This window comes from Pseudorasbora parva, chromosome 20 (assembly GCF_024679245.1).
Source record: "Pseudorasbora parva isolate DD20220531a chromosome 20, ASM2467924v1, whole genome shotgun sequence".
Classification (NCBI taxonomy): Eukaryota; Metazoa; Chordata; class Actinopteri; order Cypriniformes; family Gobionidae; genus Pseudorasbora; species Pseudorasbora parva.
Window position 1 is genome coordinate 17,561,353 of NC_090191.1, and position 26,319 is coordinate 17,587,671.

General features: G+C 37.7%; 1 protein-coding gene across 2 annotated transcripts in view; it reads right to left on the minus strand.

The window, feature by feature from the left end:
• Positions 1-1,366: 1,366 nt before the first annotated feature.
• large1 (LARGE xylosyl- and glucuronyltransferase 1) overlaps positions 1,367-26,319 on the minus strand; it is a 42,754-nt gene continuing 17,801 nt past the window's right edge. For both annotated transcript variants that reach the window (XM_067427527.1, XM_067427526.1), the window contains exons 6-15: positions 24,560-24,731; positions 22,995-23,099; positions 22,720-22,832; positions 21,842-21,967; positions 19,180-19,335; positions 18,907-19,070; positions 10,602-10,880; positions 8,372-8,518; positions 7,906-8,101; positions 1,367-4,561 (exon numbers count right to left, since the gene is read on the minus strand). In XM_067427527.1, coding sequence (XP_067283628.1) covers positions 4,364-4,561; positions 7,906-8,101; positions 8,372-8,518; positions 10,602-10,880; positions 18,907-19,070; positions 19,180-19,335; positions 21,842-21,967; positions 22,720-22,832; positions 22,995-23,099; positions 24,560-24,731 — 1,656 coding nt within the window. In that variant the 3' untranslated portion in view covers positions 1,367-4,363. The remainder of the gene's footprint in view (positions 4,562-7,905; positions 8,102-8,371; positions 8,519-10,601; positions 10,881-18,906; positions 19,071-19,179; positions 19,336-21,841; positions 21,968-22,719; positions 22,833-22,994; positions 23,100-24,559; positions 24,732-26,319) is intronic.

A 26,319-nucleotide genomic window follows, 5' to 3' on the forward strand; every position in this document is an offset into this window, starting at 1 on the left:
ATGTCATTATACTTTTGTTGTTGTTTTAATTATTCATTTAATTTTCACTGTTTATATTAAGAGCTGCTCCCTCAGGTTATATCCTCTATGTCCTATTTTAGGACATAAGTAACTGTTTAAGTAACTGATTCTATGCAGCCATGTTTGTTTGTAAATCTTGATTCTTTAAATAAAAAAAAAAAAAAAAAAAAAAAAAAAAAAAAAAAACTTCTAATCGCTCGAGTGAAACACGGTTAGCGCGCTTCAGCCTAGCGTCATCTAAGCGGTAAGCGCAAAAATATCTAAAACCATGGCAAGGCCTGGAGTTTTCTTCGATATCACCGTCAACGAGAAGCCAGTTGGAAGAGCGATTATGGAGCTCAGAGCTGATGTTGTCCCCAGAACTGCAGAGAACTTCAGGCAGTTGTGCACCGGTCAACCTGGCTATGGCTACAAAGGATCTACCGTTTTGTGTAGCCGTTTTTCTCCTCTTGTTTGTTACATGCAAAACATTTGTGAAAAACGTTCGTGTTTACATAATATATGTGTCTACTGGGCATAATTATTATGTATATAGAAATACACACTCATTCATGGATATATTTAAGAAATATTTGCATTATATATATATATATGTATATATATATATATATATATATACATGCATGTCTGTGTATTATAATGATGCATATATGGCCTTGTCTCACATACTAAAACATTTTGTTGTTGAATTATTTAAACCACTTCATTATCACATGGACATGGCAACTGCATTTTGTCATAGCCTACATTATATTAATTATGAATTACTTCCTATTAAAGTTCTATCAAATTCAGTCTATTTTTCTCAAACATGTTCTCTCTAAAGTGTTAGAATTGTTTTTAGTATTCCTTTAAATGCAAGTATTTTATTTGGTTAGGAGATTCATGAAGATGAATATTCCGATCCAATATGATTTCTGACCTGCCCTGGTGGAGTTTTGGTTCCTTGCCACTGTCGCCTTTGCTTGGCTTGCTCAGTTAGGGATAATAAAATGATGATCTAAGTTCTTCAACTAAATATACAAATAAATTAATTAATTAGCCTTATTTAATTCTATAAACTATAAACTGATCTGCCTACATTGTCGCTATATGCCAAATTAAATAAGCTGATAACATCACTGTTTTTCTCCAGAACGACTGTACAGCCAAATAAAATTTTGTTGCAATATTATCCTGTTTGACACTGTGAAGCTGCTTTGAAACAATCGTCATTGTAAAAGTGCTATATAAATAAAGTTGATTGATTGATTGATCGATTGATGAAGACAATGCAATGAAAGTATGAAATACTCTAGAAACATTGTTTCATACTGTAAAACGCATCATCTAAAAAAAACCAGGATAAGACAACATGATGTCATTTTATTGAGAAGCTGTTTGTGTTATCCTGAATATGTGGCTGTTTATATTCATATTAAACACACATCAATCAGCTAGTGTGCACATACAGCTCAGCACATCAGGACTTGCGTACAACCTCAGAAAATACTGAAAAATCACACAGCTCCAAAGCTAACATATCAATGAGCGCTCAGAACATAGTAACACTGTAAACTATGAAACATGTATATCCACAGAAGGACATGGACGTAAGGCTTCCACATCCAAACATTTCAGCACTTTATTCAGTACAATGATGTGGACGGTTTCCATATGAATACAAAATAAAATGGATGGTTGGTTGGAACCTAGTAACGGTCAGAAGATTGTACACACATGTATGCTTCCCATTAATAACTTGATCTGCTGGTTTTACTCATTATGTAGCAAATACAGGAGACTGGGGCTAGTTGTCACCGGTGTTGGGGGTAATCCATTACAAGTATGTAATCAGATTACTTTTTTTTTTAAATCGAATTTTTAGAATACACATTGAACTCAAAAGCACATACATCTTACATTTTCAGCACTTTTTAAAACTGTTTTACAGTTTAAAGTTTCTTGCAAAGGCATTAAACAGCCTATAATATTAGCATTGTATGCAAATTCTCGTTTTGACATATTACTCCATACAATGTGACAACATGCCCCTGTATTAGAGGAACTGTATTTTTTTCTCTAAACAATACAGTGAACATATCTCAATAGCTTTCTCAAGACTTTATGGTTTGTTTCTATAAAGAAACCGACCTTCAAAAATAAACTCACCCTGAGAAATATTCACTAAAGTAAAACATAAAAAAAAAGTGACAACTAGCCTAGGTCTGCTCTAATGGACCTGTCTTGGATATAAGCAGCGCACATTCATCATCACATTCATGCTGTTTTCACAGATTCTTATCTGCTTGTTTCAGGCCCAAAGCATACTCCAAGCAAGCATGTAAACACAAACTCTTCTTCAAAAACTTGCCACAAAGCAATTGGTGATGCAAGTGCGAGTGCGTTCTCAGCTGTGCCACAGGGGGCTCTATAGGACATCAGCATGAAACTGTCTATTGCCCATTCCAACCAATCAAATAACATAAAATTAGGCAGCAATCCTGTGGATGAGCTCAACTTATAAAGATGATCTCACAGGCATACTGTAATGCACACGGCACAGACAGTAGCTGATTAAAAGCACTTCATTGATACAGCAGTAAACACACTTATGCTGCCGAGAAGTCGGTTGAACGCAAGTTCTAATTGTTGTGTACGAACATCTGAAAAATATCTGATTCACAAAAATGAACAATCATATAGGTGGTGGTAAACTGCTGAATGTCAGTATAACATCAGACAGGACACGTTTTAGAGATGTGTGGCAGAAACTAACACAGATGTCTTGTCAACGTTGAGTTTGTGTGCTGTCAGGGTGGCAAAAAAGGCAAAATATCAGCTGATAATTCTGTGTGAACACGAGCCTGAGTCAGACATGTTGTTTGCTGATAGTCTACATAGAGAATAACTACCACACACCCATGACACACTCCACTGCCACCGCAGCAGGATCAACTACCCTATCTTTAACAAATAATGAAAAAAATGATTAAGTTTGTTAATTAAGCCTGCAATCAAGTGCATAAGTCTGTTAGTGTGGTGTTGATGCCCTCTGATGGAGAATGACAGTCAGTTACATTTAAATAACCATATCTAATGTGTCAAAGAAGTGTTCACTTTGGCCTCTCATTACGTATTATTGCCAGTCCAACGAATGAAGATCCCTGTTTATTACACTGTTCACATCTGCAGTGAGAATGAACACATTTCCAAGTACTTCACAAAACACAACAACTGTGTCAACACAAAGACTGAAACCTTGAATCCAGAGAGAGAGAGAGAGAGAGAGAGAGAGAGAGAGAGAGAGAGAGAGAGAGAGAGAGAGAGAGAGAGAGAGAGAGAGAGAGAGAGAGAGAGAGAGAGAGAGAGAGAGAGAGAGAGAGAGAGAGAGAGAGAGAGAGAGAGAGAGAGAGAGAGAGAGAGACAGACTGTTAGAGAGATATAGACAAAGAGGTTTAGACAGGCAGATGATATGACGAGAGAAAGACAAGACAGGGAGAGAGACAGAGATAAGCAGATAAACAAATATAGACAGACTGTTAGACAGATATAGACATTGTTAAAAGATTTAAGCAGATTGATAGCTAAACAGACAGACATTATTAAACAGACAAACATACAAACAGATTTTTGGAACAATATAGGCAGAAATGTAGACAAATTGTTAGAAAGACAGGTATAACAGAAAGACATATATAAAGGGATACAGACAAGCTGTTAGATAGAGACAGATATATAAACAGATTGTTAAATAGATTGTCAGACAGCCAGAGATAAGCATAGTTAGACAGATATAGATTGAGAGATATAGATTGTTAAATAAACAGTTTGTTAGACAGAGATGAAGACAAATTATAAGAACAACAGAAGCATAGACAGAAATAATAATTGTAAAGATGAAAAGAGAGAGACAGATGGGTAAACAAACTAATAGATAGACTTTCAGAGTCAGTCAAAAGACTGGCAGACAGGCGGGCAAATGGTTAGACAGGCAGAATGAAAGATAGGTTGACAGATGGAGAGACAGACAGATTCAAGGCTTTAATCTGAAGTGCATCAGTGCTGTTGTCCATTTTTAATAAGTAACAACAGACATCATTTATTCTAGAAGTTTCCATTTGTAGAATCTGCTCGCCTTCTCACAAAAGTGACTCTTAACCAATAGTTTAATTCTCGGCACCGGTGTCAAACACCACTGATAAACGTCTCATCAGATCCCTGAATGAATGGATGATCACAAGCCGTGCCTCCTAATAACCCTGCATTCTCAGTTTCACTGAACACATCCATAAAGATGCTGTCACACAGAGCTCCTGGATCAGCTCATGGCAGTTACTGGATCCCTGGACAATGTGCTCGGCTAGCTGTTGTTATCCACTGTCATGTATTTGAGCGCGGCAAAACCGTAGCGCCGAGACATGTTCTGCTGAAACTCCTCCTTCAGCGTCTTCAGACAAGCTCGGTACTGTTTGTTCGAGCGAAACTTGGTGATGTCAAAACTGGGCGCGTGCGGCATGTGGATCATGTAGGCGTTGGGCAGAACCACAAACTCGTACTCCTGAAAATACACAACAAACAGCATTTGAACATGAAATATCTATTTATTCCCAGAAAAAAAGGCTATGTTCACACTGTGAGCCATGGTGTTCAATTCTGATTTATTGCTCAGATAATTTTTTCTGTATAACTATTAACATTGTTTTGAATGTGGCAAATATCAGATTCCAGTGCGAACAGTTCAAAGTCCTAAACTGACCCATATGCGCAAAAGAACAATATAAAATAGACGTCATGGAGTACATTAAAGTAATGATTACATGTTTATTTATTGTGTGATCTGCCATGGAAGCCAGCTAATTTATGCACTGGCAATATAAAAAAAAACTAAGAGAGAAAGCTTTTAAACAGGTTTTAAATGTTTATGATATGAACCCTTGTGTTTTGCATGTACACTACTACATTTACAATATCAACTACAATGATGACTATATTTTTGTCCTGTGTCAGCCCCCATAGCTTCTATGTGCTTTAAAAGGGAGGGGTAATTTTATAATAATAATAATAATAATAATAATAATAATAATAATACATTTATTTTGTATAGCGCCCTTAAAAGTTGCTTTCGCAAAGCGCTTTACATCACAAAAAACCACAACAATATATACGTATAAGGTATAAGGTAATATATACATTTATGAGGTTTTCAACATTATTATGAGTTCCCCTAGCCTGAATATTGTCCCCAAATGGCTGGAAATTTGAACCGGTGTAAACAGAGTTCTGTCTGTCTTTCTCTGCCTTTGAGAAAATGACAGCCCAGACGAGCTAATCTTGAATTCTCCTGTTATGATGTCATACCAGGAAAGGTTTCCTCCCCTTCCTCTGCTTTGCCCGCCCAGAGAATTGGTAGAGAACGGATTCAGTTTATCAGTCGCGATGTCAGCACAGGCTTTACCATATGGATTCAACAGCACTGCCACACAGTGAGTAATAGTGTTCATTAATGCCTGGTCTAGGTTCAGTGATTTCTTATATTTAGCTAATCATTTAAGTTCACACAGACTTTTTTTCTAAATCGTTTAATAAATACGGATCAAAAAAACAGTCAACTTCACATTGTTTCTGTTAGTAGCATGAAACAAATCTGCTATTTAAATGATTAAACTACAGAGAGCGATCAAAGAACATTCTTTATAATGTTCGGATCTATCAATCACACGTATATCTGCAGTGCACACTTGTCCAAACTGCCGTTAAGATGCACAACAGAAGCTCTTATGCTGCCTTCACGTGCTATCAGAAGTTTTCTACTTCCCACTTCAGAAGTCGTGCTTACGAGCTTGTGTTCAGGTGATTTGTTGTTGGAAAGAATGGAGGACGCCAGGTTCATACTTTTGTGCGTCTTGGGAAAATGTTATTTTAACAGTATAATCATTTAAGTCATTTCCTGGTCCCAGAAAATAATAAAATCACTGACAAACATAGCAGCACAACACGAAAGCATATTGTTTATAATCACATTCACAATAAAGGCATAATTTAGACAAGATATGGCTGCTTAAAGGGTTAGTTCACCCAAAAATGAAATTGATGTCATTATGAATCACCCTAATGTCGTTCCACACCTGTTCATGACCTCCGTTCATCTTCGGAACACAGTTTAAGATATTTTATATTTAGTCTGAGAGCGTATGCAAGTGTATGCACACTATACTGTCCATGTCCAGAAAGGGAATCAAAACATCAACAACGAGCCGAAGAGAGCGCACGTCACGCCTCTCTTCATCAGACTGCACTGTTTGCCAATGGTCGCATCAAATTCAAGGCACTGGCTCTGCACCAATATACCTAAACTTGCTTGTTCGGACTTCGGACACACTCTCCAAAAGCTTGCGTTCTGCAAGTAAACGACGCCTCGTGGTTCCATCCCAAAGAGGCATGAAATCTCTCTCACGGACATTTTCCTGGACAGTTCCCACCTGGTGGAATGACCTGCCAATCTCAATTTGTGCAGCTGAGTCTGTAGCCATTTTCAAAAAGCATCTTAAAGCAGCAATTGGTAACTTTTTCCCTCGGGGTCCCCCTACAGTTGGGAAAAAATAATGTCCTCAACTACTAGCGTAAGCTCTGTCATCTTACAACAGGGGATGCCATCGCGCGTGCATTTGTTGACATGACAACCCTGATAGCCCTAAACTAGTAATGCGCGGATCGTCTCATAACCCACGGACCCCGTATGTCTATTTAATGGTCGCGGGTGCGGGGCGGGTTGTAAAAATATATACAGTGGTGCGGGGCGGGCCAAATTACTTCATAAAAGCGGCCCGTGGGTTGGTGCAGCACTAACAGTTCCCCTGAACACTGCAGGAGTTCACATGCAGATGTTCTTCTGGCGTCGTGTGTGAAATGTCTTTTGTGAAATTACATTTTTAACGGTTATGCCACGCCCATCTTGGGAACTTGAAATTATTTCCGAACATCCCAGTGGTAAACACGACATCAGAGGGTTTTCGTGTGTAATTTTTACTTCGGAAACCCGTATTTACGATAATTCCGAAAGCACGTGAAGGCAGCATTCCTGTATTCATGTCGATGTCAGGTTTGTTGTTAGTTGTGGACTTGTGGTGAAAGAATTTTGTGAGAGAAATAATGTTGCAAAGTTCACTTGTGTTTATTCAGAGCTCTCAGATGCAAATAAACTTGCGCTCTCAACAACTCGGTACAATAATACTTTCTCAGCAATCTTTCCCCAGCTCCGTCTCTCACTCTCTCTCTCTGGACTGACAGTGCTGTAGCTGCTGCTTGCCTGACTAAACCACGCCCCCTCCGCCACATAATCTCATTTCAAATGCAAATATGTCAGACAATCACAACAGTGGGTGTTTTCACTAATGTCTCACAGCAAATACGCCCCTTGAGAGCAATCAAGCCAGAGGGTTTATATCAGTATATAAAAAATGCAGCCTGACAAGCCAGACCCACATCAAGATGTTTGGTCTGAAAACTCACCATTGACAGTGCTCAATCTGAGGGGCGGGATTAACGGTTGTCTTTCAAACTGTGATTGGCCTGAACCGAGTTTGGTTTTTACAGCTCAGAAGTGTATTGAGAGTTGCTAGACTACACTCACGGCAGATTAGATTTGCTGCCGCAAGGGTGCGTCTAGATTTCTAAATTATGATATTTTTTGATGTAAAAACCATAAGTACACCTCAGGAAACATTATAAAAAAATTAAAAATCCATGCCATGGGACCTTTAACCAAATGGCATTAACATCATGGGCTCTACTACTGAAAAAAAGTACTAATCTGTCACATCATCTGTCTAGTCAGAGTCTAAAATGAAATCCTAAAAAGCTGTTTGATTACATTTAAATAGTATTAATGCACACAAGTGTTACCTGAGCATCCAGCTCCATGATGTGAGCTACTTTATTCCACCCAAACCCTACAAAGCGCCGGTCATACTCGGGGCTTTCTCGTCTGACCATCACATATGGCTCAAAATCGGCCTCCCACTGAACTCGGTACGGTGTTGTAGCGGTTCTCCATTTGGCAAAGTCTGTTGGTGCGTGACCTTTTGTCCAGACATGGTATCTGTGGACAAGTAAATGATTATTAACTTTATTAAGTCATTATAAAACTGTCAAGAAATTGCACAAAAAACAAACAAACAATAAACCTTAAAAAATATATATACTACCCAGATAAATTTGTGATAGGTTGGTTAATTTCGATGAACTGAAATGTACTGATTTAGAGGAATCATGAAATTTTCAGTCACAAATCAGAGAAAATCTTATCTGCCATAAATAGTGAACATTTCTGAGAATTTTTATTTTTAAAAAAATGTTTAAGTGTGTTTACCTGAATGTGAACAGAGTGCCCATATCGAGCTGTGACAGGAGCTCTGCTTTTGATTTGGGAAAGGACAGCCGATAACGTAGCGTTTCAAACGCTGGAACCACAAGAGCCTTTTTAGTGTTCGCCATATCAAGCTGAACAACTGATTTCCTAAGACAGAAACAAAATGGATCTCTTGTTTAAATCACATTCACAACCTGGGAACATTCTGCTGACACCAATAATGGAAAACAAGCTTTAATGTACCACTTGCAGAATTTGTGAAAATGTAAATCATTTTAACAAAATGAGAGATCATAGAAAATGCATTATTTTTATTTAATACTGTCCTGAATAATATGCTTTCCTAAACAATGCTTAAATATTGTCCACAAGACAAACAAAATTATGAATTTATTAAAAATGACCCGTTCACACGTTTATGAACCATTGATTCTTAGTACTGTGTTTCGTTCCCTGGATGATCCGCAGCTGTTTTTTTTTTGTATTGTGATGGTTGTTCATGAGTCCTTTGTTTGTCCTCAGCAACTAAACTGACCAATGTTCTTTAGAAAAATCCTCCATGTCCTGCAAACTCTTCAGTTTTCCAGTATCTTTTGCATATTTGAACCCTCTCCCGCAGTGACTGTATGATTGAGATCCATCTTTTCACACCAAAGATAATTGAGGGACTCAAACACAACTATTAAAAAAAGCTTCAGACATTCTATGATGCACCAGAAGGAAACAATCCATGCATTAAGAGCCAGGGGCATTGAAGCTGTCCAAATTTTTCTTATTATGTTTAAATATCATTTAGTACTGCCCTTCAGAAGCAACAGAAGATAACGTTTCATTGATAGACAAATTAACTAAAAGATTTTTTCTGAAGAACATTGGGCAGTTTTACTGCTCAGGACAAACAAGGGACTCATGAACAACCGTCACAATACAAAACAAAAAACAGCCTTGGATCATCCAGGGAACAGCACACTGCACTGAGAATCAATGGTTCATACACTTTTGTTTAGGTCATTTTTATAAATTCAGGATATTTTTTGTCTTGTGGACTAAAAAAAAAGTATGTAAAATATCTTATTCAGGACAGTACTAAATAAAAAATAACATGAATTTTGTATGATCGCTCTTACTTCACATACTTTTCTTGCAACTGTTATAAGGGTTGACACTTATTTCATCTGAGTAAAATTAGTTTTGCAATCAACTATCATTATTTACATTGGTATCCGTGAAGTATCTTACTTATCTTTTTTGAAGCAAACCTTCAGATCTGTGTGCAATTTCCCTTTCTCCCTAAAGTTTCACCCGTTACACAAGACTTTTCTCCCCTTATAATTTTTTTTTTCTTACATGGAGTGACTACCAGAATGGACCCTCACTGGGGATGTTTTGTTTTGTGTTTTGTGCCCCCCAAAATAATTTTCTAATACTTTTTTCCTAGTGCTTGGTGCAAACCAAAGTACATTAATATTACTAAAATCAATCTAATGTATACATGCTGTGCAGAGAGTTTCTCAGGGGCAGGGGCTCAAATGTAAAAGGGACATCTATATATAACTAATAATTATAACAATTACCCGAGTAACCCATATTAACGTATTTTGGCAACGACGCCTTAGTCTGACGAGTAAACTTTTCACATTTCAGCTTCCACTTAAAGGTGTCCTGAACTGTGTTTTTTATTTATACTGTTGTCTGAGGTAAACTAATGATGTGTGTGTTTTTTACATTCAAAAACATAATAATGAATAAGTAATAGGCTATTTTCTATAGTTTTGAGGCTCTCTCCTAAATGCTCGGTTTTCGAGAAATCGGTTTTTGTCCATATCGCACAGCCCTACATGAAGGAAGGATTGTTTTGAAAGCAACAACCAGAATGATTCTCTCACAGGGCTCGTAAAACGTCTTTATCAAACAAACACAATCATTTGTCTCTCATCCACCCGTGATTGATTGGATTTTTTTTATTTTATTACTGAATATATAATTTTTTTATCTGGGATATAAGCGCGAACCGCACACACACACACACACACACACATGCACGCACGCCCTTCAAATATAACGTCAAAAGAGTGAACAAAGCAAAACTAAGCAGCCTAAAGTAGCACATGGGCTTAGTTTTAAGGTTTTTAATGATGAATAAGGCTGTAAACACAAATTTAGGATTGTGGTCAAAAGTTCAAAATGGGCCATCATTGTTTTACCGCTCCATATTTAGGTTATGTCTTACCTGAGGTACTCATAGAGTCCATACATGGGCAAGAAGTCAATATCCGACAGGAACATGTAGGGTGTGTTGACCTGCCCCATAGCAACATTACGCAGCAGGTTAACAGGATAGAACTGGCCTTCTTTATAGACTATGTGGTATCCCACGTTGCTCCTGCTCATCAGAACCTCAGAGCCCTGAGCGTATCGCAGGAACTGCTGGGCTTCGGCATCTGAGAGGTAGAGGGCCAGACTGATGGGCCCTTCCCAGTGTTTACAGATGGCCTCTAGCATCTGCAGCCTGGAACAAAGAAACACTCTTGTAACCGACCAAAAACATATAAACATATATTCTAATACAGTGGCTGTAAGACCATAGGTGAAATTGCTTATATCTTTCCATTTAATAACCCCTTTTGTTTTAACGGCAAAAGCACTAGAGCTGACATGATCTCTAGAATGATTTGATAATGATCCAAAGCATCTTGTAATTCAGTGGAAACAAGAAAAAAAAAATTGTCAACACTTTCTGCCACACGCCTTACCCCTACACTACTGCTACTGTTAACAATTCAGTGTCTTTAGTTATTTTGTCTGGCCCATCCAGTGGTGGGCAGAGTTTGTGTAAATAGCTTATGCCAACAAGGCATCCTATTTACACTTAGGGCCCTATTTTAACGATCTGAAACGCAAGTGTCAAAGCGCGAAGCGCAAGTAACTTTGTGGGCGGGTCTCGGCGCTGTTGTTATTTTCCCGGCATGATAAATGGCTCTTGCGCCCGGCGCAAATCTAAAATTTGAGGCACTGAGACTGGCAAAAGCAGCTTCCAAATCCTCGGTGCTCATTCTGCTGGATCTGTCTGCTGCTTTTGACACAGTTAACCACCAGATCCTCCTGTCGACACTTAAGAAGACGGGGATCTCAGGGGATCTCAATTGCACTTTTCCTATTGCACTTGACCAATACAGAATAGCACTTACTGATCACCACAGCAACGACCAAAAAGCGCACACTCCTGGATCATATCTACGTCTCTCATCCGGATTTGTGCCTTCAGGCGGGTATGTTACATAGTTATCATAGCTACCAAAATCCAGTGTTCTGTATTTTGCGTACGTGAGTTTTTGCTGTCGATGGCTATTGCTGCGCGTTTAGCTAGAATGCCATACAAAACCAACCCATTGGGCCACTGAATCCGCATTAACGACAACAGTTGGGGCATCAGCCTTAGTCCTAATGGGTTGTTATCATAGCTATCAAAATCCAGTGTTCTGTATTTTCCGTACGTGAGTATTTGTTGTAGCTGGCTATAAAAAATAAATAAAATTAAAAATCTTGTTTACTGTGCTAATTAATTGAGATTTCTTACAGCTCTTACAGGTTGTTGGCCTTGTTTCGTTGCTTATATTGCTCTACCCTTTTTTGTAAGTCGCTTTGGATAAAAGGGTCTGCTAAATGATTAAATGTAAATGTAAAATGGGTTGGTCTGAAGTAGCTTCATTATTCATAGGTGTGGTTTGGGCGTAACGTGAATAAACCAATCAGAGCGGCATCCAACATTCCCTTTAAAAGCAGGTGCGCAAGTTCCATTATGGATTGCTATTATTATGGCAGGCGCACGTTCTTGTAAGAGCAGCCCTTACGAAACAAAAATATATTGCAGTATATTGGAAAATTTCATGCAATACATTAGGCAATATATTCACATACATGGGAATTAATATTTATATTTTTCAATATATTGCAATATATTGAAAGCGGCAATCATTTGTATATTTTGCAATATATTACATGAATATATAATATATTTTATAATACCATCAATATATTAGTCCATATATTTACAATATATTAAAATATATTTCAAGTCGCCTAATATATTGGTAAATATATTTTCCTTTCGTAAGGGAGTGAAAGACAGAGAAGTTGTGTTGTATGTGGATGGGAGCAACCCACCCACAATAGCGTCAGCCACAATAGTTTTTTCAGTTTTTCAGTCGATTTTTTTTCCTGGTTCTTGACGGACAAACCAATTTGTCAGATGTCCTTATATACATATATGTCTTGCAACTATTGGGCAAACAGGTCTGATCCTTAAAGGGTTACTTCAGCGATTAGCATATGGCTTTGTATCAGTAGAAACCCTGGAGTATATTCAAATGATTGTGCTTTCCCCCCTCATATCCCCCTGAGACAAGAGATTTATGCATTTTATTTCTGGAAAAATTCCTCCTATGATGCAAATTGACGATTTTTGCATCATAGGAGGAATGTTTGCCTAGAGGCTAAAGACTACAGCCAGCAGAGGGAGCCATTTCCACATGTTTTGAATCTGCGCATGGGGGAGGGGATATAACACTCAGCTTGCAGGGAGAGCTCAGCTGGCAACAACAAGCACTCATTTAAACGGAGATATGGTGAGCAATGTAAGTCTTTTAACTTCTCAAATTAATTTCTATGAAAGTTAAGCTTGCAAAGGCATGAACTGAAACGCGCCAGACTGAACTCTCGTTGTGAATGTATGCCGCGAGTGTAGTCGCGATTACCTCAGCTCTCATCACTCGTGCAGTTAGTGCTCAGTGCTGTGATACTCGCGCGGTGACTCACTCATTATATTGAACACACACGTTCAGTTTTTAATTGTAGTGTCTCTAACTCAGTCACTGTAATCAAGTAGGTGGCTGGGAATGGCCTCACAGGGCAGCGAAGCATTCTGGGAATTGTAGTCTTTAATCCCCATGGGACAAAAATACATTTTCTGTCTTTTCTCAGTCTAGAAGACACCAAATTCAAAAATAATTTCACATTTCTACTGCATTGATGACCCAGTTTAAATACAGATTCATCTTCCCAGCGCTGAAGTACCCCTTTAATTACTACAATTAGCCTGAATAATTTGTAAGCTAGATTTATGCCTATTTTTTCACATCTTCGTGGCACACCACAATGTGTTAATATTTTTTTTAGTGTAACAATTTATGATTTGCTAAAATAACTGTTGCATCTGTGTAGATTTCATGAGCAAAGTGTATGCGCGTTGTGCACGCTATACATTATGGTCAAACATGCGCCCTTAAAATAGCATAATGAACAACGCGCAACGCGCCACTGACTTTAGACTAGGTTTTTTCTGGTCAGTGGCGCAATTGTTTAATGGAACAGCACCAGGGATTGTTTGCGCTGGAACACGCCTCCTTTTTTGCGCTGAACCGCCCAGGGAGCGCAAGTTCATTCACTAGTTTAGCGACGTGCTTCTGTGGAGGGAAAAGTGCGCTTTGCGCGGGTGCAAAATAGGAATGACACATGCGTCGGTGTACAAAGTCAATTGCGCTGGGTGCAAGTTAGGGCCCTTAGTGTAACACTCCATTCCTAAAATAATTTAAATGGTGCACCAACTAAACAGCAACGATCTCAATTCATAGTTTTCCGTAGGTGACTGGAGGGTAAACATACATAGAACTGCAGCACAGGCCTGTCCATTTTCCACAAATCTGACATTTTGCAAGTTTATTTCTAGCAATTCTGACTTTATAAGTCACAATTGCAAGTTCACTTCTGAGAAAAAATTAATAATTGCAAGATAACATTTTTCTTTATTTTTTCCCCCATACTGTCTTACTACATTTGTACATAGTACAAATCTGGAAAAAAAAGCAGGCAATGGAGGAAAGCCTTGTTTTGCCCTCCAGGAGGACGTCCATATAAGAGTGACATCATATGAAAACTTAAAATTGGTCAATAAGATTAAATTCTGATAGCTTGTAAATCAATGAGATTTTTATAACGCAGACAACTTCAAAGCACTGTTGTTTTTAGTGTGGGAGCAAAACTTAAATGCAATGCAATAGAATGATGTTTAAAAGATGGACAAATAAACGTTCCTGAAAAGCCTGAAATTTTAATATGATTTTTCTGAGGGAAAAAAATGTGTTAGGGATAATCAAGTTAAGTACCTTCAGTCCAATAAATGTTCATCTTAAAATATTATTGTTATTCTTATGTTTACTTCACTGAAGATTTCACTGTAAAAAGACATGACCGAAATATTATAAAATACCTTCTTTGTTTTAATCTACTAAAAATAAACCATTAAAAATGAATCAGAGAAATGATTAAATAATAAAGTATTAAATAGGGTTTCAAATTAGTGGTTTCCATTACAACAAAATGCCAAGATTAGAAACAAACCACTTCTACTAATGATTTCTGAATGGAGCAGTTTTATAAGTTGTACTGGATATTTGTCTCTTGAGTGTATCACTACTGTGTGTTCTCAGGGTGTTTACACAGCATATCACAATAATCTTTGATGGTAACAAAAGAACTTATGGTATATTTTAATGCAGAATATTAACTTGAAAAAGTGTGGCAAGAGGCACTTAAAAAAATAAATAGTGGTGACATGTATGGGCCTCAAATATCCTGATCGGTACACTGCTAAATACTTTTAGAGAGTACTCTTTTATTAATTCCTAGTCAAATAAATACTTTAGAACTGAGCATAACTTGAAATATATATTTTGACTTATATATATTGTGTGTGTGTGTGTGTGTGTGTGTGTGTGTGTGTGTGTGTGTGTGTGTGTGTGTGTGTGTGTGTGTGTGTGTGTGTGTGTGTGTGTGTGTGTGTGTGTGTGTACATATATATATATATATATATATATATATATATATATATATATATACACACATACATACATACATACATACATACATACACACACACGTAGTGTTTCCATGTTCTATAAGGACTTTCGTAATGGATTTTATACTGTACAAACCGTATTTTCTATCGCCTTACACTGCCCCTACCCCTAAACCTACCCATCATAGGAAACATTCTGCATTTTTACTTTCTCAAAAAAATGATTTCTAAGATGTTTTCCTCATGGGGACCAAAAAATGTCCCCACAAGGACAAGGATTTCAGATATTGCCATATTTGTGGGGACATTTTGTCCCTATAACGTAGGGATTACCAGCACACGCACACGGTAAATGCGGTCCATTCACCATTTACACACACACACACACACACACACACACACACACACACACACACACACACACACCTAAAGGTTTATTAGGAACACCTGTTCAATTTTTCATTAATGGAATTATCTAATCAACCAATCACATGGCCCCTTAGTGCCAATTGGGTATCGTTTAAATGCCACGGCCTACCTGAACATTGACCATGTCCATCCCTTTATAAACACCATGTTCCCATCCTCTGATGGCTACTTCAAGCAAGATAATGCACCATGTCACAAAGCTCGAATCATTTCAAATTGGTTTCTTGAATATGACAATGGCCCCCACAGTTACCAAATCTCAACCCAATAGAGTATCTTTGGGATGTGGTGGAACGGGATCTTGGTGGTGGATGTGCATCCCACAAATCTCCATCAACTGCAAGATGCTATACTATCAATATGGGCCAAAATTTCTAAAGAATGCTTTCAGCACCTTGTTGAATCAATAACAATGAATTAAGGCAGTTCTGAAGGCGAAAGGGGGTCAAACACAGAATTAGTATGGTGTTCCTAAAAATCCTTTATGTGTGTGTATATACATATATTTAGGCAATATATATACATACACACACCTAAAGGATTCTTAGGAACACCATACCAATTCTGCCTTTGACCCCCTTTAGCCTTCAGAACTGCCTTAATTCAGTGTTATTGATTCAACAAGGTGCTGAAAGCATTCTTTACAAAATTTTATATATATATATATATATATATATATATATATATATATATATATATATATATATATATATATATATATATATATATATATATATATACACGCTACAAGTCAAAATTGCTTACTGATTAGTATAGTCACAAAGAAACCATGCACTGTGTAAAAATCTCATTTAACCACCACATGTTTCTATCCCCCAAAACCTCACTTTCATTCAAGTCAAATTAGATTTGGCATCTACTCTGACAACCTTATTGCGCTTGAGTGCTATTTTTGGCTGTCAAAGAGGTCATTCCCTCCAAGACAACAACGAATGGCATACGTCACTGTTGACAAGGATGATAACCCTCGGTCATTGGCATTGACTGATGACTTGGCTATCTGGCTGTCTAAAGTAGCCCGAACATGCCTGACTGAACAGAGCATCCCTCATTACACTGATCACAAAAGCTGCAAAGCACTGACTCAAAACATTTCAATGGGGTTCATTTCCAGGAGCAGTTTGCCTGTTAATGTCATCAGTATGATGAATGATGACAAGGGAAATTATTTTAATTGATTTCAGGCCAAAGCGTGAATGCCATTGCATATGATCAGGAGTAGAGTGTAGGAGTATACAGTGTGGTTCATTCAGCTGGAAAATCATTCCAGTGTTCAACATTAAAACAACCAGTGTTATAGTTGCATGAACAACAACAAAAAACAAAAACACAAGACGTAGGTCTTATGATAAAATGAAGCGTTTTACATTTACATTTAAGCATTTGGCAGACGCTTTTATCCAAAGCGACTTACATTGCATTCAAGGCACACATTTTACATTTTTGTCAGTTCTTGCTTTCCCTGGGAATCAAACCCATGACCTTGGCGTTGCTAGCGCCACGCTCTACTGGTTGAGGCACAGGAAAGCCATGGTTTTATGGTGCCCCTAAAAGAATATTAGTCATATAAGAGTTAGTTCACCCAAAAATTAAAATTAGCCAATGATTTACTCTCCCTCAAGTTATCCTAGGTGTATATGACATTCTTCTTATTTTAGTTATTAGTTATTTCAAAAATGTCCTGGCTCTTCTATGCTTTATAATGACAGTGAATAGGTATTTCTGTTTTGAAGTCCATAAAAGTGCATCTATCTGTCATTAAAGTGCTCCTGGGGGGTTAATAAAGGCCTTCTGAAGCATCCACATAAGACAAGATGCACATAAGACAGAGCTGCCTGTTAAAGACGCAATTATGACGTAGTATGTCCCAAAGCTTGCCTACTCTTCTACTACACGTTTTCTTCACAAAAATAGAACATACTTTTAGGGCATAGTAAAAGTAAGAGAATTGCATATGCATATGACTTGCAGAGCTTGAACTGAACTTAATCTATATTGAATTGCAAGCATATGAATAGAAAATGAATTGTGAAATTTGTGTTAATGCTCAGTCTTAATGAAAACAAAATACCAGTCATTGTAGCAGTTGTAGCACTATTGATGACTTCTGAGGGAGATTGGTCTATTCATTTATTCTATTCATTAAAAAAAATAATTTAATAAAAATAAGTGGTTTCATTGCTTTATTTATTAGTTAGAATAAGTATGACTCATAATTTTAACTAATTGCAAAAGCTGAATAATCAATCAAAGCTAAGTGATTAATCTGTGAAATAATTGACAAATAAGTGATTGTAATAGTTAGATTAATCAAAATAATTGTTTGTTGCAGGCATTCTTTACAGCTTAAATAATGAACAAGTCTTAAAAGAAGTAGATAGAAGAAAATAGTGAGATCTGGGGAATTTGGAGGCAAAGTCAACACCTCAAACTCGTTGTTGTGCTGCTCAAACAATTCCTGAACCATTTTTGCTTTGTGCCAGGGTGCATTATTCTGCTGAAAGAGGTCACAGCCACCAGGGAATACCGGTTCCATGAAAGGGTGTACATGATCTGCAACGTTTAGGTAGGTGGTACAAGTCAAAGTAACATCCACATGGATGGCAGGACCCAAGGTTGCCCAACAGAACATTGCCCAAAGCATCACACTGCCTCCTCCGGCTTGTTCCCATAGTGCATCCTGGTGCCATGTGTTCCCCAGGTAAACGACACACACACACACCCGGCCATCCACATGATGTAAAAGCAAATGTACCACACGGCCAGTATTCTCTACAAATTGAATAGAATTAATTTCAATTCTAAGTGTCTCATTGTAATCTTGGGGTAACTCTATTTTAGGGTTAAATTCTCACTTAATAAATTGCTTATTAGCATGCATATTACTATAATATTAGCTAATAAGTCCTAAACCCAATGCCTAAACTTAAACACTACAAAAACTACCTATTAATAAGCAGTAAATTAGGAGTTTATTGAGGCAAAAATCAATAGTAAATAGTAAAGTGTTACAATCTTAATTTTTCTTTTTAGGGAAAAATAACTTTTTGTGGTAATAATCAACAATATGCCACAGATGCTGTCGATTGCGCTTTATTTGTATTGAACTGAAAATATTGCTATAAAAGCTTCTTAAATGGCATCATCCTCCAGGATTTAATGTGCTCTATATTAAAATCATATATTAAATATCTGTTGGTGAGATGTTGTAAGTAGGCCTATGTTTTCTTACCTGTCCATAGAAAGCTGGGCCACCAGCGTCACATCAGTGTTATCTAAGGTTGGTTCATACTCAAAGTGCAGGAAATAGACATGTGTGCGGTGCACAGTAAAGCGCTCCCGACGAAACTCATAACATGGGTCATCTTCATCCAGCTCGGATAGGGTCTTCTGGAGCTGCAGGAATATTAGGAAAACAAGTGTTATGCTTTATGCCGTCTGGACAAAGAGATCATTGAAGATCTTTAAAAGTTGAAAACATGATGCACCGTGAGATTAAACGCACATTCTCCGAGTTGTGGTCTGTTTCACTGGGACAGCCAAAGAGCTCACGCCTCAGCAGATTCCCATCATACTCCAGAAACGTCAGGTAGAGATTCCTGAAAAACTCCACGTGTTTGTTTTTAACACGCAGTTTCTTCGGAGAGTTCCAGTGAATCACCTGGAGTGCAAAAATGCAAAAATGAAAATTATATGAATCAACAGTTTGCTTGACCTCAGCCTCTTGTTGTTTCTTTCTATAGTAAGCACACATGTACATGAGCTGTTTGTCCCAGCAGCCATCCACCTTATTTTTAAAGTGCCCCTATTGTGGATTTTTTTAAAAAAAATACAGTCTGGAAAAATGTAACGCTGAAAGTGCATTATAAATAAAGTTATTTAATCTCAAAAGAAATTGTCGACTCTGAACCGCTTAAACGAGTCAATGGAATCTACTTTGAATCTATTTTTGTGAAATTCGCAGGTCACAACTTACTAAATTTGCATAATGCCTGTCTACTTTCTGCGTGGACAGGACATCTGTGGGGATAACATGTCGACAAGACACTGTTCACTGCTCTCCGCTGTGAAAGTAAATTTGGTTTATTTTCACTTCAGTCATTAAAACTCATCTTTACCACGATATCACAGCAGTATAAGCCCAAACATTTGCTGTGTTCCCTTCATTTTACTGATGACTGCTTCTCCAATCTCAGTGCGTTCAACACAGTATTCGTAAAAAAGGTTGCCCTTGAAAGATGGCTCAGTACTCAGATTGTTTGGACCAGCTTGCTACTCCAAATCACAACCTGTACGTATGATTAATTATCGATGTATTTATTTCCTACTGGGTGTTCAAAATACATAGTTTTCTGTTTTCTAACATATGCACCATTATTACAGTTCCCACGTGTGTACCGCAATAAATTAGAAATATACACACAGGTTTTTTGATGGACGTACACTTGTTAAAGGTGCCCTAGAATGAAAAATTTAATTAACATTGCCATAGTGAAATAATAAGAGTTCAGTACATGGACATCACAAACAGTGAGTCTCAAACACCATTGCCTCCTCCTTCATATGTAAATCTCCTGCATGAAAAACACCACGGAAAAATAAGTGATTCTCAACATAACGCCAACTGTGACGCAGACAATTTCTGATTAAATAGAAAGTTTCTTAGAGAGACAGCATTGTCTAGATAACGCAAGATGCTAGTACAGTAACAGTAGGAAACTCCAAGTAATATACAAAACTAAATAGGGTGTCTAATGACAAAAGCTAACATTATTTTGTATTACAAAATACAACCATACATACGCATGTCATACTACATTAGTTTTGTTGCTTACAGAGTGCTCCCTCGATCCTTCAAGCTAACGTCATCTTCTCCACCATATAAGTTAAAACGATGACAGAATAGAATGACAAGGCTTCTATTCATTTTGTTAAAAAAAAGTTTTGTTTTTTTTGAGAACTGAAGTATGATGTTTTGCATGATTGTATTTCAGAGTACATCACAGTCACTGCATAGCCTACACTGTGACTAACGTTATATAAAGATGCAATATCACTGACGAAAAAAAGAGTCTAAAATGTAGTTTAAAAAATAAAAACTAACAAAATGCAATGGTTTTGGTTTTGTCGGGGGAAAAAGAGTAGCGTTCGAGTGTTCGTGCTTGCGGCTGCCAGATTTCAGTCATTTAAATCCCCCAATCAGAGCTTTTCTGTGAAAAGAATACGTATACTATCCGGTGTTTTACCTAAACGTGCAATCTGGCAACCATATGCACATGAACTCTCTCTCTCGCACGTGTGGATGATCTGACAACATCAATAAACAAGTAAGCTGCATTTTAGCAAATCTTCATTTGGGATGTTCTGCTTAAAGTGTCATTCAGTCGGTCTGTGTTCTGTCAGGACTCACGAGCCGCTTCGCTAAACAACTAAACTTGTGTGAGCTGCTGAAATAAGCCAATCAGAGCAGCGCTCAACATTAATATTCTTTTATATTAATGTTGACTCTTCCAAATAAGGTAAAAACAGAGCATTACATCCTAAGGACAATTTCTAGGGTTGTAAATGGACCTGTAAAACTTAATCTGGACATTTTTTTTTTTTAAATAAGTCACATACCCTCTATGTAGATATCAGGGAACAATTTCACATATTGTTTAACTCATTCTAGGGCACCTTTAAAGCTAAAGGTAAAAAATTACAGCTGCAACATCTCATAATGTACATAAAAAGTATTAGCATATCCCAGAGAAATGTCCAGCTCATGTTCGGGTTGAATAATTAGTTCTTCCAAAGAAGAAGAATATATTCTGACTTGCGCTGAGATTGATGTAAAATTAATGACATTGTTACTGTCTTTACAGTGTCATGTCAAGTCAAGTCACCTTTACATATATAGCGCTTTTTACAATGACAATTGTTTCAAAGCAGCTTCACAATGTTTTACACAGTGTGTACAATCGCTGAGCTTTAGGAAGCTCCGCACACAAAAAGTAGTTATAGTAATGGCTGTTTGTTTCCGACATGCACTGCACTGGCTTCCGGTGTCATCTGCTTCGTTATTTTATAGCATTGCAAAATAAGGTGGATACATTTGAAGAAACAGTAAGTGTTAAGTGTTTCATAGGTGTGAGCTCCCCCTTGTGTCAGCTTCACTGTGATGTCACCTTAAGGTCGGACACATCTTTGTAGCACTTCTCAGACCGGGTGTGATCTGACAGCTGAACATTCCAGAAGCAGGGCAGCTGGTGCACCAGGAAAGGGTTCTGCTTGATCACAGCATTGAAGATGTCCTGCAGGCACAATATTATTTTATATGACTTATAAAATAGATTCTAAGGCTGAATGTCTACTAGCTCTTTCAGCAAAAAAAAATGTATTTTCTTAATTTTCAAAATCAGCTCTACTCTAAAAAAAAACACACCTGCATTTTGTTTATGATGATAGAATTCCCGAGAGAGCAAAATTAATGAATTGAGAGTACACAGAAACAAACTCTGACACCTCTGATTGGCTATTGCATTCATATACTCAACAAAAACATTTTTTTTATGCTTAACACTGCAAAATACGTATTTTATTTTAAAGTATAAAAATATATTTTTGATCAAACATGAGAAGATATATATGTATTGCAGCATTCAACACTTTTTCAGTAATTTTTACTTCACTTGAATTGCGACAGTCATCGATTTAGTTTTTGTTTTTTTTTTGTTTATTCAATTTGGGGACACTTTAATGCCATTTTTTTCCCCAAGTTTGTTCATTTCCGACCCTCATCTGCAGTCGACTGTACATGGCCTCACTGCAATCCAGTCGATGGTAATCTGCTGTAACAATGGATTAAATCCCTGTCTGCTTCATATTTATTGCTATAATGTTCCCAGTTTAGCTTAGTAACATGCTAACATCAAACTCTATTGGCATGCTGCATGTTGGATTATACAAATGTGCCTAGTGAGTGGAAAATTACTTATGATCTTATACTGTCTAAGTAGACAGCAGGGTAGCTCAGCAGGAATTGAAACAAAGCCCATTTGTTTACCTGATCAGCGAGTGATGTAGACAGCATGCTCATGAGCTCTCTCTCTGCCGTCAGCCGCCACATCTGTTCCCACTTCAGCTTCCTCAAACGATCCAACAACAGCAGGATCACACCTTCAACACACAAAAACACACACACACACACAAACACACACAAACACACACACACACACACACACACACACACACACACACACACACACACACACACACACACACACACCATCATTTGCATGCCATTTCAATAATTAGCAATAAGAAATCTGGCTGACGTACCGGTGTTAAAGCCTCTGCCCAATGCTGGCCATGGCCGATGGTTCTTCCACAGGTTCCCCAGGTACCAATCACTCTGATTCTCCACTAAACCAAGAACCTGCTGACCTGAAACACACAAACACAGCCATAGTGACTTGTGCATCTCAATTGACATTACTGATTGGTTATCTGTGCAGTTCATTTAAAGCTCTCACATAAAAAAACTTTGCACACTTATTTGTGTATTTGTGTGTGCATGTGACTGGAGTGAGAGAGCAAACGCTTTCTGTGCTGTAGTCAAAGGACTTCATGATATCAACAATGAAGTGTTTTTTGTTGTCAGGGCAAGACAACCCTGTACAGCTTCCCAAATGAACCTTGCGTTTTTGTATGTTCCCTGCATTTGGTGACGATGGTTAATAAAAAAAGTACAGTTCAACTCCGGATTTGTAGCTCGTCTAATGGTGAAAGATGAAGCGGTTCCCAGTGATTAAGGTTCACGGTCGTATGTTGGAAGCAGGCAGTAAGCTTCAAATATCTTTGTGTTGTTAGCTATCGACCCGTTCATTCAAATACTCGACTATGCCATAGTTTTTCTATGTAAACGCACTAGACTGGCCTATAAAACAGTTCCGCTTGCTACTGCTAACTAAATCGCATACAATAGTCCATAAACCAAATTACGTCCTCATAAAACACGAGTAAACACACACGATCCTATCCTAAAAGCCTATCTTTCTTTTATAAATATACTAAACTAAGGACTTCTCAGAGATAAGAAGGATGTAATACTAATCTATAGTTACTCAAGATCGACATGAGATTGACTGAAACTGAGTGTTTCACACCCCCTTTAAAGCGTCAGTTCACCCAAAAATGAAAATTTGATGTTTATCTGCTTACAACCAGTGCATCCAACATGTAGGTATGTTTGTTTCTACAGTAGAACACATCTAGTATGACGAAGAGTCTCATCTAGTGTTCCCATCCACTATTACTTCCGTCTGATAAGGTCAAACTGACGCGATCATATATATATATATATATATATATATATATATATATATATATATATATATATATATATATATATATATATATAGACCCCTCATTAGTGCCTGTGCAGAGCGGTCGAATGAGGCATCTATATATCTATGATCGTGCCAGTTTGACCTTATCAGATGGAAGTAATAGCCGATGAGAACACTAGATGAGATGTGTCGGAATATGAGGTAAAAAAAAAAACATAAATACTGTTCGGTTTCTCACAGAAACCGATCGTTTTTGTGTCTTAAGACAACAATGTGTTGTCACGAGCAGCAGGGTTTTTGTGCATGTTGTCTAAGCATGTTTTCATAGAATTGTTACCTATTCACATGGATTATATGACTGGCACACAGCAACGGGAGTTAAAAATCTTCATTTGTGTTCTAGTGAAGAAACAAAGACACCTACATGTTGGATGCACTGGGGGTAAGCAGATAAACATCTAATTTTCATTTTTGGGTTAACTAACCCTTTAATACCAGCTGTAAACGGGTCCAAAAACACCTATAATTTCAATTATTCAACTTATTCAAAAGTACCTTTGAACTTGTGGAATACCACCCACAGCTCAGCAATGTCTGTGGCAAAGGTGATATCAGTATCCAGGACAATGACCTTTTGAAGGTCGGAGGGCAGTGTCTTGGTCAGCACCAGCTTCATCAGGCCATAGATGCCAGAATAATGCTTGTTAGGTATCCAAGACACCTCAGACTGAAAAACACAGAGAACAAATAAAAAAAACATCAAATTACTGCAAAAAAGAAAAAGGCCAATAAAAACCAGAAGACAAATAACCATAAAGGGACAGGAATGTGTGCAATGTTAAGTTTTTGCATTGTGAAAAAAAACCTCACTTGTTGCCACTGATTTAAATGATAGAAAGTCTTACATGGTTAGACTAACCATGCTGATATATCATGCTGGCGCTGGTGCTCCGCTGGGGGTTCATTGGTTTGGGGGTTTAGTGCACCGATTGCACAGTCCATGGATGTGCACTGCATTCTGATCATTGATGATGATCATTGAACATTACATAGATCCAGCAAAGCTTAAGAGAATTACTGTTAGAAATTATTGCTGTATATAAATGGTTTTCCCTGCTCCGATTGAATTATTAACAGTTTTAAGTGTCATCTTATATATTTGTATAATAACACAACATAAAACAGAATATTATTCTCTACACTACCCAATTCTGAAGATTGGTCCACCAATCAGGTAATGCCAAGTTCACACTGCACGATTTTAGCCCTGATTTCTCCTCACCATTGGGTTTTGCAAAATCGTTGCTCGTTCACACGATAAACAACCACACAGTGTCAAAGACGTGATCTGAGAGAATCAACAATTCAAAAATCCTGCTGTGTGTTCTGACTGAAAATGACATTTGCAATGACCTACAGCCAATGAGAGAGCAAGATACAGGGCAGCGGTAAGTTCAGGGATGACTTATTGACTAGAATATGATTATTACACAATTATTTATTTACCTCCAACTCAGAACTGCAGAATACAATCCTTGCTCCCCTGTCCCCTTTTTCTTCCTCTAGAATCTTTTTTCTATTTCTCCTTTTCGTTGCCAATCAGCGCACAGGCAATATGGATCGCAAGGTTCTTGTGGGCTATAACAACAATTCCGGTCTCACATGTGGTCATGCATGTTTCCTTATCACTTCTCGATGATGTGTGTGTTTCGTTGCAAAACGTAGTTTGCAGACCAGAGAGAGTTGTCGGCAATTCTTCAGATTATAAAGTCATGCAATACGAAACTTCCTGTCACCGATCCATTTACCCCAGATAGTTGTGAAAAGAACTGTGATCTGATGACTTTGAAAATCATGCAGTGTGAACTCGGCATATGTTAACATGGAAACAGAAATCTCTGAATTCCCAGGAAGTAGTCGAATCAGACTAAACTCTCTAACTACTCATATACAGCCATGGCCAAAATTATTTGCATAGATTTTGCTGCTTCGGTATTTGGAGATTATTTTTTCTCACGTTGCTATGGTATACTGGAAAACAATAAGCATTTTATGAGTTTTAAAGGATTTTATTGGCAAAACTGTTGGCCCTTCTTCTTCATAAATTCTGCAATTCGCTCTGGCATGCTGGATTATCAGCTTCTGGGCCAAATCCTGACAGATGGCGATCTGTTCTTGCTTTATTAGTGTTCAGAGTTGATCACAATCTATAGGCTTGTGCTTGTCCACTCGTCTTTTGAGGACTGACCACAGGTTCTCTATGGGATTAAGATCCGAGGAGTTGCCTGGCAACGGATCAAAAATTTCAATATAAT